This window comes from Sander vitreus, chromosome 23 (genome assembly GCF_031162955.1).
Source record: "Sander vitreus isolate 19-12246 chromosome 23, sanVit1, whole genome shotgun sequence".
Classification (NCBI taxonomy): domain Eukaryota; kingdom Metazoa; phylum Chordata; class Actinopteri; order Perciformes; family Percidae; genus Sander; species Sander vitreus.
In genome coordinates this window covers 7100061-7126505 of record NC_135877.1, presented here as the reverse complement: position 1 = coordinate 7126505, position 26445 = coordinate 7100061, and the positions used below count along the sequence as shown (strand labels likewise).

The following is a 26445-nucleotide window of genomic DNA, read 5'->3' as shown; positions in this document are numbered from 1 at the left end:
AACAGCTAGCCCCGGTGCACAAACACACCTTTTTCCCTCATGTTGGAGAGGAGAGGCCTGAAACAACAAACCGCCAGGCGAGAAGGTCTGGGGGAGGGGGGAAGAGGGTGGGAGGGCGGATGATTCATCCAGCAAACAGAAAGAGTTTAGTTTGGGCTAAGCTACATTGTGCCATACTGTTCTAACAGCAATTTGTGGGTTTACCATGAATTACAAGTAATTATTATAAGTAGCGTTTAATTATAGGCATCATTATTAATAAAGTCATTATTAATGATAGTGGTTGCAGCAATATTACTAACAATTAGGGATAAATCGTGAGTCGGTTAGAAAATCGATTTAAATTTGGTTGAGATAAAAAATGAATCGCGATGCAATTTTTAAACCGCCTAGGGCGTGACGGTAGTTACCATACAGCAGGTACCGTTAGCCTACCGTTAGCTAGTAACGTTAGCTGGCTTAAACAAGGTTTAGCTGACAGATAAACGATGTAAAGCGTGACTGTATTTCGCTGGAAAGGATTACAACACTGGGACATACAAGTGTGCAGCTGAAGAAACGGAGGGGACTAGCAGCGCTTTTAGACAGCATGGACACTGATAAATATAGACTGGACTTTAGTGTTGCATTTGGGTTTGGCTCCATAAGCTTGTGTTGCGTTCAGTGTTGTATAAAATAACCTTTCAGCCAAGTTATTGTTATTACATTTTAAATGAATCATTTAAATTGAACAATATGGCCTTAGCAATAAACAAGTCTTTAATTTTTTATTTATTTTTATTTAAGATAACATACTATTTCAGTTGCACTTTTGAGAAGGACACATCTGCTGTTTTGCACAGTTTATATAAATAAAGGAATTTTATTTTTAAGTCATTTCATTCTGTTAAAAAAAGTCGTGAATCGAATTGTGAGTTGAGTGTATCGTTGCATCCCTACTGAGGCATGTGAGCATGTGAGTATTAAGACTCAAAATTCAGAACCTATATTATACAATATTGCCACTGCACCTACTATTACTACTATTCCTACTACTAGGGTTGGGTTCACATTTTTCTGGTACCTGAAATTCGGTTCCGGTACCTTTTTTTGGTACTTTGCCTCTGCCCCGCTCTCTGTCAACACGCAGCGAGGACAGATAAGCTTGTGTTTACACGCTGTCAGGTACCGAAATTTTGCACCGTTTAATTTAACGTGAATCGGTCCTCGGTAGTACCAACGTAATTCGGTCTGTACCTGGAAAAGGTACCGAGTTCGATACCCAACCCTAGTTATCACTACTATTAAAAAATTATAAAATTACTTGACTTCCCAGTACTTGACTTGACTAGAGGAACTCAATCAGTAGTAGTAGACGTAATAGCTTTTGCAATAGTAGAATTAGTAGAACAAGTCTTAGCGGTACTATACAGTGGTAGTAGTCTGGATCAACGGTCCATTTCTAGGATAATTCCCTCACCTTCGCTCTCTGTGTGTTGCCGTTCGGAAAACTCTGTTCGCTTCGGGAAACTACAACCTTTGAGCTAGCAAGCTACATGCTGAAAATGGCTTGATTTGAAGAAAATTTGGATTGTGCAACAAGGCAATCCTGCTTGGTTCTTTCAGTGAATGATTGTAAAGATTTACAAAGAATATGTTTACGGCATTTACTATCTATCTGGGATGTTTTAGGACCGATTGGCAGGGATGACTGCGGGCAAGGTAATGTTAACGTTACACACAGCAACAGACTGGTAAAAGCAAATTACATTTAACCATGTATCAAGCTAATTTAATAGCTCACCTAAGAGTTAACTTCATTTAATATTGTACGTGAGGTTTTCGTTTGCGGGGTGCAAATGTTTCACCAAAACAAGTTCCTTCCCGAGACAATTTTGTTGAGCCTTCGTCACTGCGTCCGGAACTTGGCGCAAAGAAGATTGTGATTGGTTTTAGAAATGCAAACAACCCAGAGCGTTTTTTCTACTATCCAAGAATATATCTATGGTGTAGCCAGAGCTAGGGCTGTGCAATTAAACACATTTTGGCTCCTAACAATCACAAAAACAGAGTAATCGAGAAAACCGATGATTTTGCACATTACATTTTGCAAGTACACTCTTCTTTTGTCTTGTGTTCTAAATAAGATAAAGTTCAAACAGGAAAAGTATTTACGGAAATTTCACAGTTCAATGTGTTATTTTTACTGTTAATTTGTTCAACTGTTTCACTGTTTTTTAAATTCAATGATTGCAACATCTTTTCAAAAGTCAATGAGTGATCGATTTAAATAATCTTGATTTCAATATTGACCAAAATAATCGTGATTATGATTTTTCCATAATCAAGCAGCCCTAGCCAGAGCTGTGGAGATAGGTCTGGCAATGTGAGAATACAGTGGTAGTAGTAACAGTAGAATTAGTAACAGTGGTACCAGTGTGGGGCCATATGGTTGATACCAACCATTGTCAGGATATTAATGGTATTGTTCTGTATTTATTTAAAATCACAAAATTGCAAACGTATGCAAAATAACCAGAGATTAAAGCTTTCAGCTTGCTCAGAATCAACAGTAAATGTGTACCACATGATTCCACTGAGAGTTGATAAACTATTATTCATAACTATTGCCCAGCCCTGCATGGAACCAGATTGTGATACCAAACAGTTAAACATCCTCTGTGTCTCAGTCTGTCTCTTGGTGGGGGGGCTGACTGATGACAGACCTGAGGCGTCCTTGGCGGTTTATGGTTCGGTTCTAGAAGGCCAGCGTTTAACACCCACCACCAGCCCCACCACGTCCTCTAAATCTCTCACATCAATCTATCACATTTCCTGCATGATTAAGACAGTAACTTGACTCGTAGCATTAAGTGAATGCAGCAGCACACATTAAGGTTTTTTTTTTTATTATTGTTTACGTATGTGCAAAACATTGCTTCATTCAAACTGGAATAACTGAATAGGCAGGGCTGCAAAAAACTCATACACAAAAGGTAAGCAAAAATAATGGAATCTGTTTATATACAATTTACAAAATATAATAAACTTTATATAAAAAACGTATTTATATATATATATATATATATATATATATATATATATATATATATATATATATATATATATATATATATATTCATCTATATTTAACTGAAGCTGTGTCCTTAAAGAACAGCTGCTAATATGCTCCTTTTTACTTTTCTCTAGGAACATCAAAGTGTCCGTTACATTCACTCGTTGCACATTTGAGGAGTCCTTTATTGCAAAAGTGTCCATTCAGTGAGGTAGAAATTTTCTTATTTTTTTGGTCGTCCTCTTCGTTAAAAACAACAGTCACTGAGCTAAGTGCTCGTTCTGCGCTGTGGGATGGGATCAGTCCTTTTGCTGTCAAACAGCTGTTCATAAACGCTGTTGCTCTGCTCTGATGCCGATTCCTTGGCGAGACTGTTGTCCTCAAGGTCTGAATCGGCATCTGGAGCGATGTAAGGATTCTCATGCAGAGTTATTCCATTGTGCGTCACGGACGGCGGGGCAAAGCCTGTGTACAGGTCCTTATGAGGCCTCCAGGGAGCTTTCCCAAATGTTCCTGAGCGAGAAAGATGCGGGAAGAAGTCAGACCAACGTACAGACAAAATCAGACAAAATCCAGAAAAGTTCACTAAACTGATTAACCCAAGACCTACCCATGAAGGTGTTGGAGGGGGGAAGACATTCATGAGGTCTCCCGTAGTCGATGGCTTCTCCCTCCTCCATGGATGGTCGGCGGTCACTCTGCTGGTGAGAGGGGCCATGAAGGAGACTGGCGTTGGGGAGCTGCATCAGGACAGAGGAGGAGCAGAGGTCAAAATGCTCAGACAGGAAGTAGTCCCTCATTTTAGAGCTGGTCAGGCTGCCGCTGTAAGAGTCCGTGCAGACGGGCCTTTGGTCGATAGAACAGCCTGAAAGTTAAAAAAAAAAAGAAAGAAGGAAATGATATCCTTTAGAAAGTAAGAACAATATCGAGAGATAGCGACTGTACATCAGGAATACTTGGACATAATGTCCTGCATTAACAACAGTCTAATAGTATTGTTGTACGGACCTGTGAAGACTTCTGACGGGTCAGTGGAGTAGATGTTGTCCTGGCGAAGCAGTGAGCTGATTGGACCTTGATAATGGCAGAGGAGAGGATCGATGGCTGCCTCCATGTCGGCTTCACTTCCCGTATCCAGCTGACAAAAACCTGTATTGGGGAAGGAACAGGATCATGTAAAAAAAACGACGCCGCAGAGGGACTAAATTTTCAGACAAAAGAAAAAAGGGAGGTGTTTTACCATTCATGTCTTTAGGCTGCAGGTAGAAACCGCTAATTGACGAAGCCATATACTGATGGCTGCTGCCGCTCTCTGATGGGATGTAGCCGTCCTGACGGTCAGCGAGTGTGCCCTGGGAGGACAGGTAGCTGGGGATGTCGGCAGGCAGGTTGGTCTCATCTGGAGCACAAAGACATCAAGTTAGATCACACGCTTTAATTTTTATTGTTAACAGATTCTGCGATACTTGTATGGTTCAGGGAACCCTTTGTTAACCTTGATATAAAAGGTAAAACTCCAACAAACGATCATGGACCAACCTGTGTTGGTGACGCTGCAGTCCTCATTGCGTCGCCGTGTGTGGTAGATGATGACCACCCAAACCAGTGAAGTGCCCACCACACAGCACACCACAGCTATGATGACGATTCCCACTGTGGTCCACCCATCATCGTCTGATCCAACCCCGCCCACGATGCCGACTCCCACGCCGCCCTGTACTCCAGAATCGCAGTTGGGATTTGGTATGACAGCCAGCCGAACATTACCCCTCTCCGTGCCCAGCGCGTTGGACATCTCGCAGGTGTACTTCCCTGCATCAGCCTCTGCAGCGTCAACGATGATGAGGAGCTGGTTGGCAGCTGCGAAGAAATGGCGCTCGGTCACTACCAGTGGGCTGTCGTCTTTGGTCCAGTTTAGCCTTGGGGGAGGACTGCCACCAGCTATGCACTGGAGGACGGCGGTTTCGCCCTTGGCCACAGTGCGATCCATGAGGGGCCGTAAGAAGGAAGGCGTTTCTGAAAGAAGGACCAGAGCAGTAGAATTGTTTAATGTGACCAGGAATATTCAAAGTAATTCATTGATGTACAGTTTATTTTACATACAAGCCTTTCGAACCTAAAATGGAAGTTCGAAACGTAGAGCACTTCTCTGCTCCAACAGGGACATTTCTCACCTAGAACAGTTAGCGTAGCATTTGCAGAAACAGCGCCAGCTGTGTTCGCAGCTGTGCAGCTATAAACGCCGATGTCCTCGGTCTTGACGTCCACTATGAAAAACACGTCGTCCTCCGGCATGACGTGCATGCGGCGTTCGCGGGCGGCAGGGAAGTCGGTGCCTCCGTCTTTCTGCCAGGCGATCTGAGGGGAAGGGTGACCAACGGCGGCACATTCCAGCCTGGCTGTTGCTCCAGCACGGATACTCAGGTCCATTGGCATCTTGGTGAAGGAAGGGAGCACTGCAAATGAGAATTCAATGATAATTAGAATCATCACAGACAGGCGTTTTATGGATCTTTTCAGATAGACACATGCCAACCAATTGGCTTCTCCCATCCCAAACTTACTGTTGACAGTGAGTCTGGCCTTTGTTGAATAGGACGATCCAAAGTGGTTTGAGATGACGCACTGGTACTTTCCCTCGCTGGAGAACTCCACATTACGTAGCTGAAGGGTGGTTGTATACTCCGTCACCTCTGTCTCGCCTCCTGCGCTTTTCTGCACCCGCAAGTGGGCCTGGTTGTAGATCTCCGCGTCATTCAGGCCCTCATTGTCTTTCTTCCAAGCAAAGGTCATTGGTGAGTCGCTGGAGCTGGCTGCTGAGCAGACGAACGTCACGTTGGTGCCCTTGAGAGCTGACTGGGTCTCCGGCTGCACAGTGATTTGAGGCTTTGGGAAGTCATCTGGGAAGATGGCAAAAGGATTTCAAAAATCTGTATAAAAGCTTCTATGTGTTCAGGTCTGGATTTGGCTATTTATCAATGTTTGGTAATTCTTTTTGTCATTTTGTTAGCAGATCTGAAAGGAGAAAAAGTTAACTGAAATTTTTCCTCAGTAGTTTCTATGGTAACCAGGAAAGCTCAAGACTTAACCTAGTACATTTCCATAACGTTCTCTTCATGAGACTCATTAGCTTGTCCAGGAGTCAGGGAGGAAAAAATTGAACAATCTGGGTCAGCTCGTAAATGGAAAACGTGTGTGTGTGTGTGTGTGTGTGTGTGTGTGTGTGTGTAAAGGTGTTACACCAAGTGAATGCACCACTTACCACACACAAACTCCTCCTGGCTGACGGCAAACACGCTCCTGCCCTTCAGCATCTGCGGGTGGGCGCAGCTGGCGTTAACGCAGGGCAGGAAGGTTTGTTCTGCCACCCAGACGGGAAGCCACTTCAGCTGGCAGTCGCACAGCAAACTGGAGGTATTCAGACTCCTGCCAGGGGAGAAGACACCACAAAGCCTTCATTCACAATTCAAAAATATCACTTTCAATTGTTTCTGCGATTTTGGTCTCGAGTAGTTTGTGAAGTTAAAACTCAAAATGACGACAGTGACGAAGATCTGATCAGTGAAACATCAAGCTTTTGTCCTCGGAAATATGACGTTTTAATGTTGCTTTGCTTACTGATGGGAATGCTTCACATACGACACATTAAGTCACAATCATCTTTAAAAATGTCTAAATTCCGTTGCATAGCTTTTTACTAGAAGTTATCCTTTGGTAGAAGGAGACACAGGAACCTGTGAACCCATTATAAACGTTGAAGCACTGTTCCCCTCAGACCATAATGAGTTTCACCTGGTGCTCTGTCCCACATCAACACTGAAATACAAACTTAAGCTGTCCTTAAACATGGTCGTACTTACAGCTCCTCCAGGTTCTTCATCTGAGAGAAGGCGTTCGCTTGGATGGACATGATGGCATTATTGCTCAGATCTCTGTGGAAAGAAGAGAAGAGAAATTAGCACTGGTAAAATCCTCGAGGAAAGATGGCAGCTTTTTTTTGCCTACATCAGCCGTATAGAATGAAGGCTACAAAAACTTCAATCGAGAGAAAAAAAGGTCTGGGCTCCAGAACAATAAAACTCTGGGCAGCAGTTTGCTGTGTTAATCAAGAGAGGCCCAACTCTGGGCTGCTTTGAGCTCTGGCAACGGCTGGGAAAAAACTCTAATTAGAATCAAATGCAGCTGTTGTACACACACACACACACACACACACGTACACACACTCCTCCACTTGCCTTGATGATCGATATAGTCTGGCACACATGTAAAGATACAAATGGCAGAGTTTTTTCTTGATTCCACATCAAAGTGGAGGAATGGCAGAAGACAGTTTGGGTGTACGGTTCTAACAAACAGCGTCTGTGTCTTAGTGTGATTCACCCTGCTTAGTTTACAGCTCTGACTTTTGGAAACAATCAGTGAAACAAGAGGCCGACTCACAGGTGCTGCAGCGCGTCCAGGCCAGAGAAAGACTTTTTGGTCACCGAGCGGATCTGGTTCCCCTGCAGAAATCTGGGAAAACAACAAAAATCTAATCAATTTCAAACCTCACTTTTACTTGCTGGCCTTATTTTGTTCCACAAAGTCACCCAGTCCAAGGTGAAACATCATGTTACCATCATGAACTCACAGTTTTTTCAGCTTGTCCAAAGCAGAGAAAGGGCCATTCATGTCTTCAATGGTCCAGGAGATTTCATTATTTTGGAGATCCCTTTCCGAAGAAACAAAGACAGACCGCATTGTAAAAAAAAATCCACACCCAGAAAACAACTGCACTTGCGATGTTAATAAAACTTTATGCGCCTTTACATTTCGTTTGAGGGTGAAAATGTTTGAGACGTTAAAATTATATTCAAAGCGACTCCAGAAAGTTCCTTCCTGGCCTTTGCGGCACTTTTAAAAGTCTGCAATGGCTTTTCTGTGTTGTGTAGAAAACAACGTTTGACAAGGAAATGCTGCAATATAACATGTGTGCTGCATTTTAAACTTCATATGAGGGGATAAATATACTCTGCATGCAATTGAAATATGTATGTTACCCTCAAAGGAAGTGTTGCCACACAGCTTTTATCTGCCATCAAATATATAATAAATCTGTGCTATTTTACCCATTCTATGTGATTTGTATGTTTAAAAAAAGAGTAATTGTTTTGGTAAGCACCTTCAACTCCAATCAATCAAATTACCTCAACAGTGATCTTTCTATTTACAAAAACCTGCAGAGCATTGCTCCTCAATCAGAACCTAATCTGTCTGTTCAAACTTAGCCTAGTTATAACCTAACCTAAATATAAGTGTTTACTAAGTGGAGATTTACAGATACTAAAATCTGTACTTGCACCCCACAAACTAGTTATTAAGTAGAGATTAGTGGTTTCTAAATATATACATCTAAATATACATCTGCGAGGTGCAACTACTTTGTAGCTAACTGAACCAACTAACAAAGCTATCGTTAGCTTGCTGACAGGTACGGTTTTAAATTGCATTCCACAAAAACAAAATAATATACCCAATTACAAAATGTTATGTCAATAGTGTTTGACTAAATGGCCAATTAACTTCGTACAAACTGTAAAGCACAATATTTCTCCTTAATTTGATTTTGCTAGCTTAACCAGCATTAATCTGTCATTTAATCTTTTTTGCGAGTCATAATTTAAAACCCCAGTTTCCATCATTATTAAAACAGCATTTTGTGTGAATGTCCAGATATATTAACCATAATTCTTCACCACTTTTACTCTTCAATGTAAATGTGCCATACAAAGAGCAAGCTAACATACGTTTTGCTAGTTGCTTCATTTAGCTAACAGTCACATCTGGCAGATAGTATGTGTAAATATTTAGTAAAAACTAATCTTTGCAAGAACCAGTTTGTGGGGTGTGAACTATTTTAATGTAAATAATGTAAATCTTCACTTAGCCGAGTTACAATGTAAGTTTTTACTAAGTTTAAACTTAAGAACAGCTGGTGCAATCTTGTCCCCACTACTGTGGTTACAGTAATTGGTCCCTCTGCCTTTTACTTTAATGGATTTCTCCTTGTATGATCTTCGAACGTCAGGGCAAAGTAGCAGCTCTACAAAGAAAGCCCTTGCCCTTTGATTTTGAGGGAATCACACCAAAACCTGACGATTAACATTGAGGTTCCCTGAAACATTTTCTGTTATCAAACCCAAACTGTGACTGCTGAAAAAGTATGGACGCATTATACCTGCGCTCCACAGAAAGAAAATTACACCAAACAACTAAATACACAGCACTCAAGTACTAAATCACTGAAAGCCAAGAATTTCCCAGAGAATTTGCCTCCTTTGATCCCTCAGCTGCTCTAATGCTTTCAAACTGTTATTTTCCTCCTCGACGTGCCTGGTTATGGCTGATTGAGATTGAGGAGGAGGAGGAAGGGTGTGTGTGGGTCTGGGGAGGGGGGGGCGTGGGGGGGGGTGGATTTGAAGCCCTGAAGCAATCTATGTCCACCTAGCTGCACACCTGCCCTACGGTGACCTCAGCAGCACAGCTCACATTTGGTTTGAGTTAAAAAAAAAAAAAAAAATCCCAACCAGGGGAAATGTTACGGAGCCTCTCTGTGGGAAAAGGGGGATGGGTGGATGTGGGTGTGGGAGAGGGGGGGGGCGGGGGGTGGGGGTTGTTGAGGTTGGGGTTGTGCCTCGGAGGTTGTTTTTTTTTGTGTGTGGAGAGACCTCAACACAGTAATCTATTTCACATCCCCAAAACAAATCAGGCAGGATATTTCCACTCAAGCATAGGATTGATGGTGGAGGTGGGTTTAAAGAGGTTGGGAGGGCCAATAGGGCAGCATATGAAGTAATTACTGTTTTTAGGGACTTGTATTTACATGATTAGCTTAGTTTAGCACAAATACTGGCAAACTAACTGCTAGCTTAATCTGCTAAAAGTAAAACAAAATCAGCCTACCAGCACCTCTAAAGCTCATTAATAAACACATTAAATCTCCTTTGTTTAATCTGTACAAAAGCTGAAGAGTAAAAACATGATTGAGCGAGAGAGAGGGTGTTGAGATCAGAATTTAGGTTCCACATCCGTTCCATAGAGGTTTAGGTTGGAATATAAAACAGTATTCGGTATATTTGAGTTCATAATGATTAGACAAGTCAGATAAGATTCACACACAAAGAAAAACATTAGCAAACCTTTTGCACAGTGTTTTGTATAAAATGTAGGAATTCAACTCACAGCATCTGCAGGTTGGAGAGGCCACGGAAAGCTCCGTCTGCAATAAAGCTCACACGGTTGTTTCCGATGTGGAGCTCGTCCAGCAGGCTGAGCCCTACGAAGCTGGATTCCTCCAGTCTGGACAGATGGTTGGAGGAGAGGTTGCTGTAGGACACACAACAAAAACCAAAACATGAGAACAGTAAAGAACTGAGTTACCTGCAAATGAGTTTGAGGAGATCAAATTCAAACAAAACTCGTGAAAGAAATATTTCTGAGAAACCAGTTTTTTTTTTAGTTTTTTTTTTAAGTAAACTCAGATGAGAGAAAAAAATCAGATAGCGTGGCACGTTCCCAGTTGACAGGCGGCTTGTTTACTTTCAGCTTTGTGTGATAAGAGCGAGAGAACCGGGGGGGGGGAGGGGGGGGAAGAGAGAACAACAACCTATCTGTGAAAAACACTCCAGACTCTGCAAACACTGAACTGACCGCTGCAGTAAACAACGGCCACAACAAAGGAAATCCAATCTGCTTCCAGGAATGTGTGTTGATGGGGGGGGGGGGGGGCGGCGGTCACCGAAGTTTGTGGGTAACGTAGTGTTTGACAAGGAAAGAAACTGCAACTAATAGTGGAATATCCAATAGGAAAAATAAGTGGGACTTCCAGATGCCGATGTTTTGGCTCAAGTGACAACAGAAAAGAGAAGCGGCAAATGGGTGTGTAATATGTTGGCAGTGCTTTAATGTTGGCAGAGAATAAGAGACGCTGCTTTGTCTGTCTCTGTGTGTGTGTGTGTGTGTGTGTGTGTGTGGGTGGGTGGGTGGATTGGCGACAGGAGGATCTGGAGTGTGAGGAAGGGCAGGCAGGAGTGTCAGAGAGGAGGAGAGGGCAACACAGAGATGTGTTGGGAGTTCAGAGTGTGAATGGAAAGTGCGGAGGGAATAACAAGAGGGAGGGGGGAAAAAAACAGAAAGAGGATGCCAAAGGAGGGGGGAAAAAAAGGAGAAAAAAAAATAAAAAAAGGGTGGACTCACAGCTCACTGAGTTTCTGGCAGAACTCCCAGGCGTCAGATCGGATCCTGCTGATGGCGTTGTGGCCGAGGTGGAGCTGCTGCAGAGTCAGCAGGCCGTACAGCCAGCCCTTACTCACCTCCGTCAGGTTGTTGTAGTCCAGTTGCCTGCATGTCACACACACACACACACACACACACACACACACACACACACACACACACAAAATGAGACTTTATACTACATTTAAGTCATGTTGGATGCACGGAACTTGATGCACATTTCTTGTAAATTTGCTTACAGGACTTCCATGTTGCTGAGGCCCCAGAAGGCTCCATCCATCAGGCGGCTCAGGCCATTTCTCTGCATCTTTAAGGAGCGAAGAGCGTGCAGACCGTGGAACGTCAGGCCCTCCACCCTGCGAACCCGGTTCCTGCTCAGCTCCCTGAAACACACACAAAACAGTAAGCATAAGAGCACAAGCAAGGAAGATATTTTACAATGCATTGTAAAATGTAACAGTTCTTAAAAAAAAAAAAAAAAGGCCTCAGAAACAGCACATAGACCATGTTGAAAAGTCAGAAAAAGGTTTGGGAAAGAGAGAAACTTTATTTAGAACGTCTGGAAAGTCTTAAAAGATGTTGATACGAGACATCATGAATCATTATGATCTGAAGCCCTGATTGAGAGAGTTCTCTAATGGAGGAAAAACATTAAAAGCTTACAGATGCTGGAGGTTGGGCAATTGGAAGATCTTAGCTGGGATGGTGGAGAGCCGGTTTCGGTTGAGCCGAAGAACCTGCAGACTGCTGGAAAGGTTGGTGAAGCAGCCCGTCTCAAGTGACGAGATACGATTGTTGTTGAGGAACCTGCGAAAGAAAGATTTACCGAAATAAGACACGTATAAAAATGTTCTTACAGCAACAGAAACATAGAGCTGGTTTTTTCATTTTGAGCTTTTCCACACCAAAATAACTAACTCTGAAAAGGCACTGACAGAACTGGGGACACTCACAGATTCTTGAGAGGCAGAGCTGGGAAGGAGCTGGCCTTTATTTCCACAATATTGTTGTTGCTGAGGTCGAGCGTTTCCAGAGCGAGGAAGGGCCTGAGCTGCTCCACAGAGATCCTCGTGATCCTGTTGTTTGCTCTGAAAATACAGACACCATCACTCCAATAAATGACAAAAATACTGTGTATTTGACTAGTGGCGCACACCGGTTTCGTGTTTCCAGATATGCAAACAGTCAAGTCCCTCAATTAGTCTGTGGTATTAGAAAAAGACACTCTCACGCGCTTGTAAAGCTATAACCAACCACCCAACGTGAAACACTGGCGTACTTTTTTTTGTTTTTCCAAGGTCACATGCATATTTCAAGTGTGCCAACAAATTGCTCAGTATGATCAATGTTGCTGCTCTTCATACCAAGTCCAAACAACTTTTCAGTTTAGTGATGTGTGATTTTGTTTATAAGGTAATTACCAACAAGGTATTTAAAAAAGTAACCTGCCAATTACTTGGCTGATGAATACCATTCCCTCAGTGAAAGCATGCCTTGGCAGAGGCCAGCAATTTCCTGAGCTGCACGCCTCTTAAATTGCAGTGCAGGGACTGCTTAGTTATAAACAGAGCCTGTACAGTGCCCCCTTTGTGCATGACACTCAGCAGCAGAGAGAGTGAAGGGGGAGGCAGGAATTCCCTTCAATGCACCAGACTACAGGCCTCGTTTTTCAGTATTCATTGCGATGGTTACAGTCCCCCCCCCCCCATCTCCAGCTACATCTTACTGACCAGAGGGCTGTTAGTTTTTCTGATTCATTTTTCCAGCAGCCCTTGTAAAAAACTCTGAGTACAGTTTCCTAATGTAGGTTTAATTTGGGATGTGGTGTCATTAATATTTAATTGTTGAAAGCTGTCAATCAGCTGACCCACAGTGCAGACTGCTTCACAAGAGTGGCTGCTGTCATGAAAAGAGCTAAAACGTTAAGACCATTAATCAATTGACAATTGGTCAACTATTTTGATAATTGATCGTTCATTTTAATTTCCGTTCATTTTTTCAAGCACAAAATACTAAGAGCTGCAAAGATTATTTGATTAGTTGTCAACTAGGAGGCAGACTTGCCCAAATTATACAAATAAGACATCTTATTATGCTCTGAAACTGCTGAAATAATTAAAATCAAATCAAAGCTGTATTAAATTGTTATATTATTACATGGAGTGTGGTGTATGAACACAGACCAGCTAGCATGCCTCTGCACAATGGAAACTCCACAGCCGATGTGAAACTTTCTTCATATCATTAACTAAGAAATACGCCATGGCCTTTTTGGTTTCACTCAGTGTTGTGCATGAACCATCTCACTGCAGTGGCTCCAGTTTATCCCAAGTTAAAGAGGTCAGCAGGCTGCAGGGCCTTTTCCTATCGTGCCCCCTTCCCCTGACATCATCTCTCTAACCCTCTGCACTCTGAACTAAATACTCAAAAATCTAAAGAGATTTTGGTGTGCACTAGCTACGAGGCTACAGTGAAATACAGATCATTGTCTACAATTAAAAAAAAAAAAAAACGGCACAGGCAGCTCCTTTGTTTGGAGATTTGCAGAGGTCTTTCCACGCACCACAGCCCCCAAGTCCCAAACAAAAGGTCCGCACACCACCTGTATCTCAATTTTCATGTTCCCCTGACTGGTCGCTGAGAGAAGGAAGGCCGCCTGGTGAGAAAGAACCAGTCTTTCCAGTTTCTCTCGGGGGGTAGAGCCACGGAGAGAGGGGCTGGTGCACACTTCCTGTCTGAGGACCAGGACATAGACCTTGAAGTTTGAAGAAATCTGGCCAACTAATTATTCCATAATCCTGTGAGCCTAAGTATTCATTAAAGTTAGTTTGCAGTACTGCACCTTTAGACACTAAGTCGACATAAACTCTGTGTGACTGCATGGCCAGATAACTGCAAACACTTGGGCCAACAAACAGCCAACCTTACTGTTTTCCTTCCTCCCCCCCTCTAATCTCAACAAAAACTCAACATGTAGGGCTGCAACTAACCATTATTTTCATAGTTAATTAATCTATTATTTTCTTGATTAATCAACTAGTGGTTTGGTCTATAAAATGTCATAAAATGGTGAAAAATGTCAATCAGTGTTTCCCAAAGCCCAAAATGACGTCCTCAAATGTCTTATTTTGTCCACAACTCAAAGATATTCAGTTTACTGTCACAGAAGAATGAAGAAACTAGAAAATTTCATATTTAAGAAGCTGGAATCAAATACATTTACTTTTTTTTTCCTTCATAAAAAATGAGTCAAACCGATTCATCGATGATCAAAATAGTTGGCGATTATTTTAATTTTTGACTACTAAGCGATTAATCCATTAATCTTTGCAGCTCTATCGAGTACTCCTCCCTCTTCTACAAACAAGCCTGGCATTGTACACTTCAATTACACACACTTCAAATTTGTTCATCCACTTTGCTATCAGATAACGCGATTATAGAGCCATTACAACTGTGGTTGTAGGGCTTTGCCGCCGTTAGTGGAAGTCAATAGAAGGCCAGCATTGTGTCAATAACAGCCCGAGGCATCTTGAGCATTGATAGAATATGTATTCATTATTAAATTGTGGCGAGTAGCAGATAGGCACTATATCAACGCTGTGAGTAAAGCCTTTATTACCAGCTTATTGCACCAACATGATGTGGGTTTTGCATAAGCACGTACCTGCCAGCACTCTTGCAAACTAGTATATGTGGCTGTCAAACTAACTACTTTTACACACTGAAAAGTTATGTTATGTAAGATTTAAGATCTGTGATGAAATAGTCTTTTTTTCTGATGATTTGTGTTTGAAGCAAGTGTCCACTGAGCAGCAACTAATGCTTTTAATGGGGAAAGCTTTTTAAACTCTAAAACCATCTCACTCGTAGTGGTGCTACGTTTGTGTGGTATTTCCTATTAGAAAAAGAACAGAGTTTTGAGCCCTCTCTCTCTGCAGTGGCGCGTGTAATGAAAAGCAGGGCTGCGTGCGCTGTTGTGACGCCATACTCAACTCTGCATATATCTCACTCAGATGGCTGATCATCTTCACACGTCGGCTCCCAGTCGGAGTGGAGAGAAGCAGGGATCATATTAAGATGTGAACTGAAGGACCTTCACATAAAAATGACAGGGGAGCTTTAGTAAAATTTGTGAGGTATCAATGTGTTTCTGAATTGCCTGCAAGACCCATCAAATTATGGGTGTAAGATAAGTTCCTAAATGCATTTTGCATTCTGATTTTCAAAAATATCCTTTCTTTGTTGCTATGCCCACTACTGCGGTGTTTCTGCACTGCAGTTGCCGGAGATCACCTGTCAATCAAACTATGCGGACGGGACTGTCATTCTTGTTGAAATTTTCTGTCGATTAATTTTAAGTTCCTGTAGCTGACATCACCTTGCATTTTGGGAAATTGTGAAAAGCACGTTTTAATAGACTAAACGATAAATTGAATAATCTAAAAATAGCAAACAGATGATGAAAATTCTTACTAGTTGCAGCCCTAGTTAAATGTCACGGAGTATTACTATAATCGCGACTGTTGTGGTTTGTAACTCATCTTCAACGAGGTTCACCTCCTAATATACCTAATCAGACCTGGACTCTCCAGGTCATTTGTTGAACCCCCCTGAACACAGGCAGAGGGATTTAGCAGCGGTGGGGTTTACCCCCTCCATAAATTCCTGGGAAATTGTTCAATTAATTAAGATGATCACGACTCAATTACTACCAGCTGCAGGGTTATTGCCGTTTGTTTTTACTCGGAGCTGCGAGGTCAAAGAAGTCTGCGAGAGCTGCCGCTATGTCTGACTGGCTGTTTGAATAAGTGGTATTCGATACCCCGAGGTCTTTTTTTCTTCTTTTCTTTACTACCCTTCCAGCTCGGATAAACTTCTGGAAAAATCATATTGCGCCACCTTATCTGAAGGAGGAGGGTGGCGGCCAACACACGCAGTGCGAGTGCAAGTGAGAATTTCAATTTCTCCTTCTGTGTGCCCTTTTTCTTCATATCGCTTTTGATGAATTTGAACCGAATTATGCACCTGACTTCACAATAGTTTTGTATATTTAAGTGTGACACAAAAAGTCAGTGTTCATTTTGTTCTATTAAGGACAGAAAAGGCTTTACAGCAAGTGTAATGCTTTATTTTTTCGGTTATCAATTTAAAAACTATTTATTTACTAAAACTACCGTGACATTTGCTGCTTTAAAATGTCTGTATCTGGAGTTTGTCAAGGCAGCACAGATGACACTACTTTGCCTTAAAGACTAGAGCCAAAAGACTAACTTTAGGGGGGGAAAGGCAACATAGCAATATAGCGATTAACTTGACTGGCAAAGCTTACAATAAAAATATGAATATCAGTCAAGTATTATTTATTTAATGACCATGGCATTAGAGGGGTTGGCATGATATAGGTCTCTGTGGTTTACTAGCTTGTAGCTATTAGCCAGACTAACTACTTAAAACTCTGGGTGGGATGCTGCCAAATGTAATGTGAACTAGCGCAGTGATGCTTCTGTGCCTAAAATGTCCGTTTCAGAGAACCACAGGCAAGCGCAGGCATTTAAGTGGCACCGAAATCTACGTAACGATACCAGTGCCATGGTTTCAGTAGGTACCCAACCCTACTAACGACACATAGCATTACAATTATAATTCTTAGGATTCCTAAATTAATTCAAACTTAGGAACGTCAGGTAGCTAGTAAATTAGCATTGGCTAACACATCCAGTCTTTTTCAGCATGTATTAGTGTTACTTGGCCAGATAACTGAGTTCATTAGCTACAAATGACCATTATTATATTATTATTTTTTAAAGCACAGGTTGCTGTGCCATTTTTAGACTAGACTTTTATGCAATATAATATCTGACCTTTGTTTGCAATGTACCACACTACATTGTCAAAAAACATTTTTTTTTTACATTTATTAACAACATCTTCAGTCATTTGGAAACTTGACAATTTGTCAAAGTAAAAAGAAAAAAAAGTTTGCCGACTGAGGGCAGACGCACAGCGGTGTTAGGTGTTTTAAGCCCCCGATGTCGTCTTCCAGGCAGCGTTGCCTGGAAGGCAATGGTTAGGGGCTTAAAACACCATCGAGCCAGCACAGCAGTCTTAGCAGCTGAGCAGACAGAGAGGGCGACTCGGCAGTCCGCTAACTTGTTGCTCTCTCTAATATAACCAATATAAGCTGCTCTGTTTAGGCTACAAAACGTTCATGCAGGCTGAAATTCAACCGTGCAGTTTTGTCAAGATTAAGCTATAAACAGAAGGAAACTCCGCTAGCTGCTAGGCTAATGTGCAATGGTAAACACACAGAATACGGTACATGCACATAGCAGAGCTTGCAAACTGTGGCTTTTTTTTGTCGACAACGCGAACATTGTCAACATAACTCACTGAAAATCCAAAATACTTCCACACCGGCGACTTCAGTGAAAGAGGAGGGTGTTCAAGTTCTGTCGACGGGTCTTCGATGGGTCCTGCATTTCTTCGCAGCACTTCAACACGTGTGTTTTTTTCCGCTTGTCAAGCCGACCGGACGTGACGTGGGGGCGTGGCAGTATCGACGATTCCATTTTTTTATTCGAAATTCGAGATTGTGACTTCATTTCGGTGACACCACGCTCTCTAACTATGTATCAATGTTCTGTATCTACAAAGAAAATCAAAAGATGCATTTATCTGGAGTGTTAAGGCAGAGTTGATGTGGATGACACGACTTTGGGTAAACCAAACTGAACAACAAATCAAATAATGGTTTGGAGAACGTCTGTCATTTTTAAAGTGAATCTGTGCAGGAGTTGCTCAAGGGTACTTGGACAGCACACACAGCAGTTGAGGCAGATGAACCCATGAACAAAAACTGAAAAAAAATTTTGTCTTGAGTAAGAATAACAAATCCATTTATATTCAAATCAAATCCGAGTTACCACATGCAGTAGGAAAACTGGCATAACATTAACACAAAATCACCCTCAAATAATGCAGTGAAATATGACATCAGTTGTAAAGATCTTGCCTTAAATAAAACAAACTACCCCCCCTATCTTCCTTGCAGCTTATAGCTGAAGGTGATACTCCCGTGCTAAACATGCAAACAAATTGTGACGGCCGCATGGCCTGTGGCTGCCGCAGAGCCTCATGTTGGGGCTTGATGAGGAACACGCCTCATCAACCCGGGAGACAGATACATTCTTCCACAATAACTTCATGTCGGTCGGTTTTTGAGAGACATGCCACAGAAAGCAAATCAAATTGATGCGGTTTCACACACTAATATCTGGTGTTCTTTTGAAAGCACGTATTGCACAACAATATATGAAAAAATCTTCTGGTTTGAGTCTGAGCAGGATGAAATATGACAAGTCAAATAGTTTTACCCTGAATAATCTTACAGTATCAGCCAAGCACTTTCAGACACTGTTGGTTATGTTTCTGCTGCATATATACACAACAACTGGGATTAATTGGCTTCTTTAAAGGACCCATATTGTAAAATGTAAGATGTCTTTTTTTATTATAAAAGGTGCAATTGTCTAGGTGCAATACAAATACTGTTAAGGTATCAAAACACTCAATCAACGTAGAAATGCACACTGTACGATTGAGATGTCACAATTATACTAAATGATATATAAATAGAGAGCGCGCTACAGCACAGTTACAGTCATTCCCCGGCTGCAATGACAGTGAAGAGAATCTGAGCGCGCAAATGCGAAAACCCCCAAAACACTGACCAATCAGAGCAGGGGGCCGTTTCAGAAAGCAGGTTTAGTGAAAACTCTGAGTTTGTTAATAACCCTGAGAGGAGGGAAACTCTGGGTCTTCTGTTTCAGAAAGGGAGGTTAATCAAACCTGAGAGAGAGGGGTAACTCCAACCCAGACTATAAAACGTTTTTTTTTTCTCAAAACAGGCATTTCCTTTTGTCGACAATCCCGTTGATGAAGAAGCTGTATTACTTCGCAGGGAGTTAAACATATGTCGGGAGATAATATAATATAATATTGTTTTTTAAACGTTTTTGTAGTGTTCCATGGACACAAACCAGTAAGAGGCATTAAAAATGAGTTCCACAGTATTGCAGGTGAAGATTATGAATTATAATTCTGTTAATGATGGTGCTGCAGCCTCAGAATGGGATTAGTAGGCATAGTACTTTTTCGCCCGCAGGATTGCACCTAAATGAAAAAGATTATAGGTTCTAACTTCGTGCAGCAGTACCTCCACTTCAGAATTACTAATGTTTTTTTTTCTTTTGGAGTCAAGGCCTCCACCGTCTTTACCACGTCTTTTCGACATTTCTACAAGTGTGCACACAGCCCTACCATCTCATGCCCTTTTATTGGAATTAACGGGGTAAATAGGGTTAGGGACATTGTGATTCATCATTCTAAGAACACACCTGCGAACAATTCTGCAGTTTAAGAACACGTCATGAATCAGACGTAGACTTTTCTTAGGAATTGTCTTAAGAACAAATTTAAGAAAAAAACGTAGGAAGACATTGGTGAATGAGGCCCAATGAGTTTTGTGAACATTAAAGCATGTAAACATGTTGTAGTAGAAACCAAAATATGAATATGAACCTGAAAATGAGCATGACATGGGACCTTTAATTTGATGTACCAATGTATTAATATACTCTAAGGCACTGCCTTGTTTCCAGATTAACTGCCATTAAAGCCCTATAAAGGGCCACAGAGAAACATGCAATCCATCCACATCGAAATCCCCAAATATGGATTTTCACACAACGATTTTCTTTCTTCCCAACATGACGTCACTACCTCCAGGTTAAAAATACACCAACAGCAGCAACAGCCACCAAACAAAACATTTCCATTTCTGTTGAGGGCATTTGTCTTTGACCACGTGACCCGTCTGGGGCTGGCTGCCATGTCTCAGACTGCCCTGTCTGGGAACTGGCTCAGCCAAAAGGGTTTGCTCTCGAGAGGGAAAGAAGGGGGAGGATCCACTTCCCAGCTCACTACTTTAACCAGCAATGACAACTCTGGCAGAGGATTAGCCTCCAGACCAGGCTGAAGTGAGAAGTGCTCATAGAATTTGAGAAAAGTTTTACTTACAGAATGAGTGTTGTGATGTTTGAAGCATGAGGGCCCAAATCAGGTATTGCCTCCAGTTCATTGTGATTCAGCTTTCTGTACACATTGAGAAAAAGAGAATAGTTTGTCACATGCAGGACAGTGATGGAGGCTGTTTGGAAAATCCTGTGTTTACTGTAGAAAGCGCTGTAAAAACAAGGCATACTTACATTTCACTTAGATGCTGTAGTTTGGAAAACAAAGTGCCGTCAAGCACCTGCAATTTGTTATGGCTCAGGTCTCTGGGAAGGAAAAAAAAGACAAAAGTTAAGGGGAAAGTATACACCATGGACTGTGTTTCTCAGCTGCTGCAGTCTTCTATTTGGGTCTGCATAGCCAACATAATTACATACAAATTCTTTGTTATTGTGCCTTGACACTGTGAACAGAGGGAACGCATCAAAGAAAAGTCATCGTAATTAAAGTGTGAGATGGTGCAAAACTGATGGTGATGAAATGAAACAGAACGGCCAGAAAAATAAGCAAGAATAAGATGTATTGCTGACATACTGTTACAAACAGGAGATGTGGTGAAAACAAACTGAATACAGTTTCAGATATCAATAAATGAAGTCACAAAGAAACGGTCAACCAATGTCTTTGTTTTCAACAAATTCCCAACAAAGTACTGCTGATAAATATAGTTGATTATTTAGTTTCGAAGACTGGACTGTTACTTTGATTTCAAACTAAAGACATGTCACTTCAGGATAAACTATTGAAATAGTACCCGACTGGTTAAAGTAATTTTTTCTTGCAAATGAAAATGTTCCAAAACAAACTGCTTCCCATTCAAGCCCCAAAAAAAGTTAAATTGGCTTTTCATCCCTTCCTTATAATACAGATGCCAAAACAGCTTCATATCCAGGCCTCTGCTGAGAATCCGAGCCAAAACAGACAAGCTGATAAGTTATTGCGGGGCAAGATTCTCTTTGTGCTGAAAGAAGGCTGAAACCTGGCGAGGGAGGTTGATAAAAAGGAGTCGAGGTTTCAGTATTGGCCAAGGCTTGGATCAGACTTATTTTCTGGGGTCTGGACTTGTATTAACCATTCCAATTCTGACTTTAACATTTACAAACCTCCAAACCAAATCTAACAAATTAACATTTTGTTTAGAGTCTGTCTGGCATTCCACACATTTTAAAGTATTTTGCCTAAAGAAGTGCACAGGACCTCAAACCTCCAGCAATGTGTGTATTGATTAGTCAGGGGTTTATATCAGAACTCTTTAATTTAGCATTAATTAATATGTGTACATTTAGAAGGATGTGTACATAGGTTGCTTAATGGCTATTGTACTCTTCAGTAGCAGTTCTGGTCTATGTCTTGATTTGGTCTGAACCCCCTTTGGATCTGAGCCTAACTTGACTGAGCCTGGACTGAAGCAGTCTTGGCTACAACCCACCGGGGGTGAGATTCTTTTGGCTGCCTGTTTTGAAAAGCCTCCTGAAAACCAGTTTAAGGACTCTGGCAAGCGGAGCGTCGTGCGCCATAAAGTGGTGGAGTTATTGACGCTGCTGCACTTTTTTAACACCCCTCCTCGTCCTCTACCCCTCCTCCCCCTCCCTCATCTGGAATCCATCAAGGAGCTCTGGGAGGAGGGGAAGAACCTATCAACTGGTAATGTTTTCACAATGCTGGGAAAAGTGAGAGGGACGCCTTTCATACATTTGAAACACCCCTGTCAAATTTTGTGGGGCCTGTTTTTGTGCTTTGGTGGAAAGTTTCATTAACCACTCAACCTGAGTTTTACTTCTTAGCTTCGCTAAAGCTAACCCCCTCGTCATCCTCCATTTCTTTCCAAGCACGGAGCTGTGTGCTGTTTTTGTTGTAGTTCCAGCGTTGTGCGCCATACGGGAAAGGTGTCCTATCATACTCCCTAGATAAACCCTAAGTAGCTCTGACACTTCCACTTCCTTCACAAAGCAGGCTCTGAGCGGAGCATGATAACACACAGTGCTGCGTACAGGTTTCAGCCTGTATCTGCCGGTCTGGTGAATATGTACCACTTTCTTATCTAAGACTGAAAAGTGAATAAATGAGCCACTCTTTAGGTCTCAAGAGCTGTCAGTAACGTTTTAGATTACGATAATGGGACACAGCAGCACATTTCATTAAGCTCCATAAATGTTTCTCATCCATATTTGTGAATGAATGCTAAAGACATAAGCTTTTAAAGACTGCGAGTTAGCCAAAAATGTGAATGCTAAAGAGCAAACATTAGCAAACCTATAAATAGAAGTGGTAGTTATGTTGTTTTCATTAATGACAATTGTGATTTTGGAAGGTCAATATGATAAACTGTAGCTTGCTAGCTTATCTATTAGCTAGAATAGTAGTTAAAACGACCAGGTAAGTAGCTAACAAAAAATTAGCATTAGCTGTGATGCAAGCCACTGGGATTGGTAATGTTATCTACCTCCTCCTGTCCTTTAGCTTGGTCATTAGTGGTACCTGGCCAAATAATGTGCTTCTTTAAGTCCAAAAACATTGAATTCCTTGGATAAATGTTTGTAATACTTAAATTCTTGAGGGAGATATTATACCCCTCCAGAGGTGTGATGTTTTTATTCAAAAGTAAGAAGTGTCCAAGTTTTGTGTCATTTGGTGACTATTTATTACAAAATTAATTGGTGTAGTATTTTGCCCTTAATGCACAAATTTGTTAAAGACACTGAGCACTAGGATGTTAGCTTCAACCCTGGAATGTAAGGTAAGTAGCTAACTGTAAATTAGCATTAGCTATAACACAAACTTCAAGATTTCCTGGTTCCTGGCTTACTTCATGTATTTTTTACTGATAATTAGTGATACTTGGCCAAATAAATGTTGTTAAGCTCCAAAAAACATTAAATTCCTCTGATAAATGTTTTTGAAATTCTCAAGGGAGTCTGTATTATATCCATCCAGAGAGAAATTAGTGGTTCATGTCTTTATGTGACTCAAAGTTCTCCATGTGTTAAAATGAATGCACATATTATTTTCAGATTTAAAACTACAGCCGTGCCTCACTCTTAAACCTTAAAAAGTGAGGAGGCATTAAATCTGGGTATAAATCTGTAGTCCCCCCCAACAACCTCTCAGATATCTGGGCTTAATCCCTCTTCTCTTCTTCTCCCTCCTACTTTCTCCTTCCCCCTTTTCTTTCTGTGAGTTTGTTTCAAACTAATCCTACACGCTCCTCCTATATCAGTACCATCACTGGCTCTGGAGTTGCTAATTCAGCAGAAATAATGGGGTGCTGGAAAACAAAGGGTCGGGCGGTTTAAGATGTGCTGGAGAGCCACTCGTAAATTAGCATGCCAGAGTGAAAAGAATTTTTCCCCCCCATATGGAACTTTTTTTCTTTCTTCTCATTTTCTTTGGAAGGCCGGCCTTGGTTATGAGGCGCAGGCTGGGTCTGTTTTTTCTGGCAACGTCAAGTTTCCAGAGCAGCACATTTTAGAAAGAGAAAAACTAAATTCAACAGCAGGGCAACGGCTTCGACCAGGCAGTGAATCAAGCTCTACGGCCTAACACAGTTCAATAAAAGTCAAGTACTGCAGCTTTACGCAGGGCAATAAAAATCCAGTAAGAATAATTATCTGTAAAGGAGAACGCACTGACAACATGCCATTAAAGTTGTTTGGTGCTTCTGCTTCAACAGGCCAAGCTCAGCCTCATATCATCTTATGGAGCCAGAAGGCAAACAGGAGAGTAATGGAGAAGATATTACTTTAGGAAGCAGTCCAAGGCTGCACACACACACACTGCATCTGATTTATGCCTTTATGGCTTTGAAGGCCTCGAGGTTCTGAAGCTGAAACCTGAACAAACACCAATCATTGCAAATGCAAATGTGGATGTAAGCACGCTGTCAATTACAAACATTATGGGTGTCTTTTAGTTGCAATTTATGTACTATAGGAGACCTGCTAGGAGCTTGGAGTCTAACACTTACTAATAGGGTTGCTATTACCACTAAAACTGCTAATACTGGCACCATTACTGCTGCTACCATACCCAACAATGATACAGCCTGATTTCAAATCACTACCTGCAGGCACTTGGAGAATTTATTCATTATTATTTACACTTCAATGAAGGGGTTTGGAGGGACTGACAATAGCACATTGATGTGTAAAACACGCTGAAAGGCTGCTCGTGCTTCCCTGCTGGCCTCAAGAAGCTTGACATGCTACTGCTGCAAGTACTAAATAATAAATACAACCTGACACATAACTAGACTAATTACTACTGTAGGTGTTAAGTCGATTAACATGCAAGGTTTTCAGTCACATACTCCTGAGGAGAACCTTCTTGTTATTCGGTAACTTGCAGAAAGTTTGCAGACTGAATCAGATCTACAGTAAAATAAAGGGCCAATTTCATTCAAAGAAAAGCAAAGCCATTCAAGTGGTTGTCTTCTGCAACACCAGATTCTTTAAGGGGTTTACAACCCATTCCGTTAGCACAATACAGGGATGTGTATCATCCCGTCAGTGCTGAAGGAACACAGTAATACCAATACCAAACGTATTTGTTCATCAAAGTGCAGATGTGTGGAAATATATTAACATAATCAAACCAATACATTCCAAATAAAACAATTATCCATGACAGTAATAAGGTATAGAAAGGCTCTTTAACTGGACTCACAGTTGAACTGTCCATTCCGGGATCGTGTCTGGAATTTGGCCCCTCTTCAGCCGACTGCAGTCCAAAAGCTCCCCAATACACACGCAGGGAGGGGGACACGTCCTTGCGTTAGCACCCGATCCACGCTGGAGCTTCACAAACAGTAGGAAAACCACGGCGAGTCTTGCTAAACTGCGAGCCTGCGTAGAGGAACACATTTTTTTCCCCCCTGGCCACACGAGAGAACAGCCGTGTTTAGTTGTTACTTCAGATGAAGAGCAACCAATCCAAAAAGAGTGCGAAATCACCCAAAACAAATCCCAACTCTGGTGCGGGTTGATCAACACACCCGATCCTTATATCCAATGCCTTGTTGTTCTGAGGATCGTAGATGTGAAATTGAAAAGAAAAGCGTTTCTCTGAAACTTGCCCATTCCTGTGGAGAAACTTGTGTGCCGTGCGCCTCGCTGCTGCTGCTGGGGCAACTTGTGCTGTGCAAGATCCCCACAGCGCAGCGTGAGCACACAGCAGAGGTATGCGGGGGGAGGGACCACAGGGGTGCATGGGACATGTAGTCCAGGCTGCTGCCTCGAAAATCCTCCTACACATTTGTACCAGCCTAGCAGAACAATATATATATAGTTATATAAAAAACTATATATATATAGTTTTTTATTAATTTAAAATATATTCATGCCCAGCGGGTTATCTGTTTAAACTTTCAGTGTTAATTACAGAAAATTGACATGTAGCCTAGTGCAAGTAATAAGTAAGTAAATAAGTAATACAATCCAACAGAGCACCTCAAGGTTCTTTAACAGAATAACAGAAGTAGTCTTAGGCAATGAACATTTTCGGCCTCAGGCACCTCCAACAATGCTCATTAAATGACTAGAAGAAAAACACACACCATAAGTAAAAGCAAAATCTTAGAAAACAAGTTAAGATATAGGACTATCATATAAACGAATAAAATGTGAATGCAGTTATATGATTATATAATACATTTGTGTACATGTGACAGTATTGCAAATGAATACGACTGAATGTAAAATACCTGCAGAATACTTCAATAATTCAAAAACCACAGACACATGTTCAGGTAAAGTAACAAATGCAATTTATTTCTTCAACTTTTGGTATTTGACAGGTGTGGGAAGTTACAACTGTGCCTCAGTGCAGTTTTGGCATTGACACTAACTGTGTAACTTTATTAACATGTTGGGATACATATATTGAGTCTATTATCAAAGAGGATGAAGAAAATTAACAATATTTACACATTTAGGTAATGGAGCCAGTGCTTATTTGACATTCGACCCAATTAATGGATTAATAGTTTAATTTCTACTAGCAATGGAGTATTTTCCAATGTGATCTTGTTAGTTTTATATAAGTAA

At 41.5% G+C, this 26445-nt stretch overlaps 1 protein-coding gene across 1 annotated transcript; it reads right to left on the bottom strand.

Annotated features, from left to right (window-relative positions):
• Positions 1-3273: 3273 nt before the first annotated feature.
• lrig3 (leucine-rich repeats and immunoglobulin-like domains 3) lies at positions 3274-25539 on the bottom strand. The gene is made up of 19 exons (XM_078242751.1): positions 25067-25539; positions 20599-20670; positions 20411-20485; positions 12283-12417; positions 11993-12136; positions 11569-11712; positions 11291-11434; positions 10277-10420; positions 7686-7766; positions 7496-7567; positions 6916-6987; positions 6318-6481; positions 5620-5955; positions 5230-5511; positions 4595-5071; positions 4296-4454; positions 4064-4204; positions 3666-3920; positions 3274-3568 (listed from the first exon to the last, which is right to left on the bottom strand). Exons 1-19 carry the CDS (start codon positions 25261-25263, stop codon positions 3324-3326), a joined length of 3339 nt encoding a protein of 1112 aa, XP_078098877.1. The 5' UTR covers positions 25264-25539; the 3' UTR covers positions 3274-3323.
• Between the last annotated feature and the right edge of the window lie 906 nt (positions 25540-26445).

Bases quoted from the DNA above. Each gene is read 5' to 3' on its own strand.
- lrig3 (XM_078242751.1), bottom strand. From the start codon at position 25,263: ATGTGTTCCTCTACGCAGGCTCGCAGTTTAGCAAGACTCGCCGTGGTT. The intron at 6,988-7,495 runs GTGAGTCGGCCT...TTCTTTCCACAG, and splicing joins CTGGACGCGCTGCAGCACCT to AGATCTGAGCAATAATGCCA. The intron at 5,072-5,229 runs GTGAGAAATGTC...TCCTTCTTTCAG, and splicing joins TGCTACGCTAACTGTTCTAG to AAACGCCTTCCTTCTTACGG.